At 41.0% G+C, this 7,433-nt stretch overlaps 2 protein-coding genes across 2 annotated transcripts; both read left to right on the top strand.

The window, feature by feature from the left end:
• Positions 1-337: 337 nt before the first annotated feature.
• LOC112701341 (CASP-like protein 2B1) lies at positions 338-2,398 on the top strand. The gene is made up of 4 exons (XM_025752111.2): positions 338-561; positions 668-800; positions 2,162-2,165; positions 2,268-2,398. The coding sequence occupies exons 1-4, from the start codon at positions 338-340 to the stop codon at positions 2,396-2,398; spliced, it is 492 nt and encodes a 163-aa protein (XP_025607896.1).
• A 109-nt stretch (positions 2,399-2,507) lies between these two features.
• On the top strand, positions 2,508-6,722 carry LOC140174334 (uncharacterized). Its single transcript, XM_072198775.1, has 4 exons — positions 2,508-4,821; positions 4,909-5,298; positions 5,619-6,148; positions 6,459-6,722. Exons 1-4 carry the CDS (start codon positions 2,508-2,510, stop codon positions 6,720-6,722), a joined length of 3,498 nt encoding a protein of 1,165 aa, XP_072054876.1.
• Positions 6,723-7,433: the final 711 nt, after the last annotated feature.

Here is a 7,433-nt window from a genome sequence, read left to right as displayed (position 1 = left end):
AAATTTCTCTATCATTTCAAGTGAGATTTTTGTTTTTTTTTTGTTTTAAAGTTAACATTGTTGGAAATTATAAGCTCAAGTTGTATTTTGGTATGATTATTAGCTTGCTGATGGAATATTTTGGTTCAAGAGGATGGATTTAATTCTAGCTGTGAGGTAGAGGCCGAAGGAGAATGTGATGAATCTGACGTAGCAAAAGTAGATCAAGGGGTCAAAATGGATCTCACTGAGGATTTATTGCAAATAGTATGCCCCCAATTTTTAAGTCAATTTGAGATGGTTTTAGAATGTGATGGATCTCCATTGTTTTCTTTTGCATTGTTAGTGTCTAGAGAAAATGAGTTATTTGGGTATAGGTGTTAGTCCTGGAATAGTTCCAGTGTACCATAGCACAAACCTGAAATTGTTGGATAAGAGGATCAAGATAGCTGAGTTGGTGTTAAGGTTTATGATTCTTGGTCTTGGACTTGTTGCAGCTGTTCTTATTGGAACTGATTCACAAGTGAAGGTGTTTTTCTCCTTTAAAAAGGAAGCTAAATTCATTGATGTTAAAGCTTTGGTGTAAGTATCTATTAATCTATGTTCTATGTTAATTTTTAGCAATAAAAGCGTTGCATATTTTGTTGTCCTAATTCATTAGTTTTTGATGGATTAAAAAACTTTACAGATCCTTGGTAGTAGCTAATGGTTTGGCTGCTGGATACTCTTTGATTCAAGGACTTCGTTGTGTTGTGAGTTTGGTTAGGGAGAGTGTTCTCTTCAACAAGCCCTTAGCTTGGGCCATTTTCTCTGCTGATCAAGTACCTTTTTATATTTGAAAGATCACATCCTACATTTTTTTTTGTTGTCTTATACATTGTGGTCAAAACACAAGTTGTCTTATACATTGTGGTCAAAGCACAAGATTATCAAGATTCTTGCATCAACATCTTGCTTTTTTCTCAAGCATTTTGTCGCCATGTTGATTAATATCACTTATTTTTTTATAAATTCATGCAAAGACATAAAAAAAAGTAATTTGTCATTATGTCCATAGTGATATAACATAAGTGACAATATATATTTTTTATTTTATAATTTTAAGTTTTCTAGGTTCCACAAGTTTAGGTAAACTTTCAAGTTTGATAGTCTTAATTTGAAAAAGAAGTTTTATTTGTTTGTTTTCACACCAACTTGGTTCTATGAAATGAAGTGATGAACCCATGTGAAATTAATTAGGCAAAATTGTCACACCAACTTAATTAATTAGTATTGCCTGTGCTGTTCTATCATTGGGTTTTAAAGTTTAACGGATTTTACTGATATTTAATTTGATTGTATGGTAATTAGCTAATTTTAGGTACTTAATTACTTTGGTTAGATAAAGATAACTCTTTATTTATTTAACTTCCTAATTGATTAATTTTTCTTTGGAGATTAAAGAAACATACCTTTGTTGTACATAGATGCATACTTCTTTTAGCTTTGTTAGTTAAAACGTGGCTAATTTTTTGGTTCTAGCAACAATTGGAACAGAAGCATGTGGAAGAAAAACACAATGAAAGTGAGACACATAATAAGATCTATATACAATCCATATGAAAACACTTCAAATGCTCTTCGAATATCCTAGAAATTGTAGGCATCCGATTGAAGTTGGTTTTCTAATATGTAATTCATAGTAGCTTTGAATAATTTTGATTCTTTTTCTGAACTCTGTCTTCATGAAGAGAGATTCTTTTTTATTTTTTGTTAAAAACCAAGGATAAGTTTATTTGATGATAGAATTTTTTCTTTTTCAATAAACTATTGAATTTGGAATAAGAATTTATTTATCTGGATGAACCTCTGCTGATGAAAGGTTTATGTATCTTACTGTGTCTATCAAACCTTTTTAATAGATTTTAATTTTATAGTTAACGAAGATTGTAACTGGTCCAGCCATAATAAATTCAATATCATAAATCGGCTTTACTATTCATAACTCGGCATTTACCACAACATCAGCGTTACAGTTCGGCACTACAGTTATAACTCGGCACTACAGACACTATTTGATAATCAATATCATTTATTGAAATCTAACGTTACAGATCAGCTCAACGGACTACTCCACAAATGAGAAACGTCCAACCTGACATTTACTCTTATTACTACTCTTTATTACAGACAATAAATACAGGAACGTAACCGATCTATACGCTGTCACCTATAAAAGGTATGATCTTCTATTTTAAAGGGGATATTGAATTCTCAATACTAACTTAAGCTTCGGAGTGCCTTTGCAGGTACACTCCCCCCTGTTTCTTGCTCAAAGCTCTATGCGATTGAACATACTCTTGGAGAAAAGCTCGGACTATCACAAGACCTGAAGGTCGGCACCGAAAGCAATGGCTCGGCGCTGACTCCCAGAGACTGAGCTCTCCCTCCAGGTATCCATACAAGAACAACTGGCGCCCACCGTGGGGCCGAGAATATAAACCTCTTTTCCTATATATTATCGGCCTCAAGGTTCTCGTCTAGAAGTCATGGCTGAACAACCTCCACCCTCGCCGTCCGAATTGCTCCGGATGGTGACCGAGTTGCGGCAAGTCGTGGCTGAGGAGAACCAAAGAATGGCAAATCAAATCGCCAATTTAAATAACACTCGGATTGAAAACGATGACCGACAAGAACGGACAGAAGAAGCCGAGCAGCAGTCAGGGCCAACACATGTCTCAGACACTGCTCGACAAGAAGAAGAGCGGCCTGAACATAATGAAAATACTCAGAAAAACATCGAAAATGACGATCAGGAAAGCTCCCCTGGACCATTCACGGCGGAAGTGATGAACTTCGTGCTGCCCCGAAGGTTTACTCTGCCGACCACCCAAACTCCATACGATGGGTCGGGTGATCCGAAGAAATACATCAAAAAATTCACCTCCATAATGATAGTAAACGGTGCATCTGATAAAGTTTTGTGTCGTTGTTTCCCATCTTATTTAGACGGTCCTGCACTTGATTGGTTTTGTTCTCTGCCTGCAGGTTCCATTTCCCGATTCCGAGACATATCAAAACCTTTTGAGGAGCACTTTGCTGGATCCGCCATCTACCTTCACGACTCCGATTACCTGAACACGGTCAAGCAGGGCCAACACGAAAGCCTCAAGGACTACATGACGCGCTTCACCAAGATAGCCATGAGCATACCCGACCTCCACCCCGAGGTAGAACTACACGCCATAAAAAGTGGACTAAGACCAGGAAAGTTCCAAGAAACTATCGCTGTGGCCAAACCAAAAACAATGGCCGAATTCCGTGAGAAAGCCAAAGGACAGATTGACGTCGAAGAACTCCGACAAGCCCGGAAAACAGAAAGGCCTTACTATAAAGACGACGACAAGCCACGGGACAGCAAGAAGAATTTCAAACCAATCCCACGATATGAGACCTACACCAAATTCAACACCAAACGCGATGACATCATCAAGGAGATCTTGAATTCAAAGTTAATCAAGCCACCACGAAAAGCTGGTAATTACCCAGATTCGAAAGGCACTGACCGATCAAAATACTGCTCTTTCCACCAGAAGCACAGACACAATACCGACGATTGCATCATCGCTAAAGACCTGCTGGAGCGATTAGCTCGGCAAGGTCATCTGGACAAATTCATCAGCGGCCAAATGCATCGACGCGCACCCGCTCCGGGAGACCAGAGCTCGGCTACACAACATAACCGAGACAGAGACCGCCCGAACAGTAACCATCCCGAACTACCAACACGTACGATTAACTGTATTTCCGGAGGTTTCGCAGGTGGAGGAGCGACAAGTTCGGCAAGGAAAAGATCCTACCGAGCTATCCTTTCTATCAATGCCGATCAAAACCAACATCAGTCACCACCTACATCTCCACAGATAACATTCCAGACGGCTGATCATAACAACAGCATAACAAATCTGGATGATCCAGTCGTAATTTCCCTACAGCTCAGAGATCTCCTCATTAAAAAGGTGTTGCTCGACCCAGGCAGCAGCGCCGACGTACTCTTTTACTCGACTTTCCAGAAAATGAAACTGAGCGATAACATCATCCGACCTTCCACCGGTGACTTGGTAGGATTCTCAGGTGAGCGAGTCCCGGTTATGGGCTCTGTGTGGTTGCAAACCACACTCGGTAAGTTCCCTTCATCGAGAACCTCAGACATTCAATACTTAGTTGTCGATTGCTTCAGTCCCTATAATATTATACTTGGCCGACCTTTTTTAAATAGGTTCGGCGCTATAGTATCTACAATTCATCTTTGCGTTAAGTTCCCCTTGCAGGACAACACAATTGCAACCATTCATAGTGATGCCCAAGAAGCCAGAGAGTGCTACAACAATAGCCTCAAAATACCTCACCGAAACACTAAAGCCCAGGTCCACAACATCGGCAACACGAACAACCAACACATGCTTGCCGACCTTGACCCTCGTGCAGGAACACTGGAAAGGCCGACTCCAACAGAAGACCTACATAAAATCTATTTCACAGAAAGCATGGATAAGTTCACATACGTCGGATCCACGTTATCTTCAGAAGAAAAATCTTCTTTCCGAACATTCTTACAACAGAATGCCGACCTATTTGCATGGACCCCAGCTGATATGCCAGGCATCGATCCATCCATCATATCACACAAGCTAGCATTAGATCCATCTATTCGACCCGTTGCACAGAAAAAGAGAAATCCCGGGCACGATCGAAAGCAAGCTTCCCTAGACGAAACCAAGAAGCTCATCAGCGCAGGCTTCATCCGAGAAATCAGATTCACAACATGGCTGGCAAACATCGTCATGGTTAAAAAACATAACGGTAAATGGCGCATGTGTGTTGATTTCACCGATCTCAACAAAGCATGCCCCAAAGATTCATATCCTTTACCCTCTATTGACTGTTTAGTTGATAATGCCTCTGGTTTTGAGAAACTCAGTTTTATGGATGCATATTCTGGTTATAACCAGATCCAAATGCATCCATCCGATCAAAACAAGACTGCCTTTATTACCGAATATGGAAATTATTGTTATAAAGTCATGCCATTCGGCCTTAAGAATGCAGGTGCAACATATCAACGTCTAATGGACAAAATTTTTGCAAAACAAATCGGCAAAAACATTGAGGTCTACATTGACGACATGGTCGCCAAAACAAAGATCGGCAATAATCACCTTGAGGACCTCACAGAAATCTTCGGACAGCTAAGAAAATATAACATGCGGCTAAATCCTGAAAAGTGTGCATTCGGGGTTCAGAGCGGTAAATTCCTCGACTTCATGCTCACTAGCCGAGGTATCGAGGCAAACCCGGAAAAATGCCGAGCTATTTTGGACATGACAAGCCCACGGACCCTCAAAGAAGTCCAACGATTGACAGGGAGACTTGCTGCACTCTCTAGATTCTTACCTTGCCTAGCATCTAAATCCTCATGTTTTTTCCAAACTTTAAAAACAAAAAAAGCTTTCCAATGGACTGATGACTGTGAACAAGCATTTACAACTTTAAAAGATACTCTTTCAAAACCACCAATTTTACACACACCCCTACAAGGGGAGCCATTATTCTTATATTTGTCTGTCACTACTGGGCTATAAGCTCCGCTCTTGTTGCAGAAAGGGAAAAGAAACAGTTCCCAATCTACTTCACAAGCAAGACCTTACAAAACACCGAGCTTCGATACCCAAGCATCGAGAAACTGGCACTATCCCTTGTCTTCTCAGCCAGAAGACTCCGGCCATACTTTCAGAGCCATGAGATTCATGTCAGAACAGATCAACCTTTGCGACAAGTGCTGCAGAAGCCTGAGCTAGCTGGCCGACTAGTAAAATGGTCGGTAGAGCTCTCAGAATTCGATATCAAATACGAGGGCCGAACATCCATCAAATCACAATTTTTGGCCGACTTTATCGCCGAATTCTCAACACCCAATACAACTGAAGATTACATCGAATGGTCTTTATACGTCGACGGATCATCCAACCCACACGGGTGTGAGGCAGGTATTATACTTGATGATGGCCACGGCAACGTCATCGAACATTCCCTCAATTTCTCATTTAAAGCAAGCAACAATCAAAGCGAGTACGAAGCATTAATTGCCGGCCTTAGACTCGCAGCTGACCTTAACATCACCAAACTTAAGGTATATTGCGACTCTTTACTTGTCGTCCAACAGGTAAATAATCTATACCAGGTAAAAGACCCTTTGCTCTCAAAATATCTGGATGTTGTACACCATCTATTATCTAATTTCTCCAAATACGAACTACACCACATCCCAAGGGAGAGTAATGGCCGAGCCGACATTCTGTCTAAACTCGCCAGCACTCAACCAAACAGATCCTCACTTTATCAATCAACACTACTTAAGCCGAGCATTGAACTAAGCCATGTCTTAAGTGTGACGCAGGAAGCAGACTGGAGATCTCCATATATACAGTATCTCCAAACAGGAATCTTGCCAGGCGATGTCAGAAATACCCGACAATTCCGTCGACAGGCCTCCTTTTTCACAATTTAAAATAACTGCCTATACAAATGAGGTTTCTCTCGTCCACTACTTAAATGTCTTTGCAGAACAGAAGCAGAGCTTGCGCTTGCTGAGGCACATGAAGGGATCTGTGGAACACACCTCGGAGCCCGAAGTCTGTATTCAAAAATCCTCAGAGCTGGATTATACTGGCCAACTATCAAGAAAGATTGTCACACAAAAGTAAAAAGCTGTGACCATTGCCAAAAACACAGCCCGATAACACATCTCCCGGCCGAACTCTTACACTGTTCCGAGGTTAGCTGGCCATTCAACCGATGGGGGATCGATATCCTCGGACCTTTCCCCACAGCCGCAAGACAGGTAAAATTCCTTGTAGTAGCAATTGATTATTTTTCCAAATGGATAGAAGCACAACCCCTAGCCAAAATTACATCACAGCAAATGCTTTCCTTTGTTTGGAAATATATTATCTGTCGATTCGGCATTCCTCGACACATTATCACTGATAATGGTCGCCAGTTTGCCGATCAAAAATTCACATCCTTTTTGCAGAACTTAAAGATCAAACAGCACTTCTCATCAGTAGAGCACCCACAAACAAACGGGTTAGCCGAAGCTGCAAATAAAGTAATATTACATGCTTTAAGGAAGAAACTGGATGATGCAAAAGGTCTATGGGCAGACCTTATCCCAGAAATCATCTGGAGTACAATACAACAACTCATTCAACTACAAAGGAGACACCTTTCCGCTTGGTCTACGGCTCAGACGCAATGATCCCTGTGGAGATCTCCCAATTCTCACTACGCACGGACTTGGCCGACCTAACTACCCAAGACTCAGCTCGGCAAACAGAACTTGATCTCATTGAAGAAATCCGATCATCCGCAGCAATAAAACATTTAGCAATGCAACAACGCATTGCCCGTAGATA

The sequence above is a fragment of the Arachis hypogaea genome, chromosome 7, assembly GCF_003086295.3.
Source record: "Arachis hypogaea cultivar Tifrunner chromosome 7, arahy.Tifrunner.gnm2.J5K5, whole genome shotgun sequence".
NCBI lineage: Eukaryota > Viridiplantae > Streptophyta > Magnoliopsida > Fabales > Fabaceae > Arachis > Arachis hypogaea.
The sequence above is the reverse complement of the archived record's forward strand: the minus strand, read 5'-3'. Positions and strand labels throughout refer to the sequence as shown.

Bases quoted from the DNA above. Each gene is read 5' to 3' on its own strand.
- LOC112701341 (XM_025752111.2), top strand. From the start codon at position 338: ATGAGTTATTTGGGTATAGGTGTTAGTCCTGGAATAGTTCCAGTGTAC. The intron at 562-667 runs GTAAGTATCTAT...AAAACTTTACAG, and splicing joins ATTGATGTTAAAGCTTTGGT to ATCCTTGGTAGTAGCTAATG.
- LOC140174334 (XM_072198775.1), top strand. From the start codon at position 2,508: ATGGCTGAACAACCTCCACCCTCGCCGTCCGAATTGCTCCGGATGGTG. The intron at 4,822-4,908 runs GTAAATGGCGCA...TTGACTGTTTAG, and splicing joins CATGGTTAAAAAACATAACG to TTGATAATGCCTCTGGTTTT. The intron at 6,149-6,458 runs GTATATTGCGAC...ATCTCCAAACAG, and splicing joins TTAACATCACCAAACTTAAG to GAATCTTGCCAGGCGATGTC.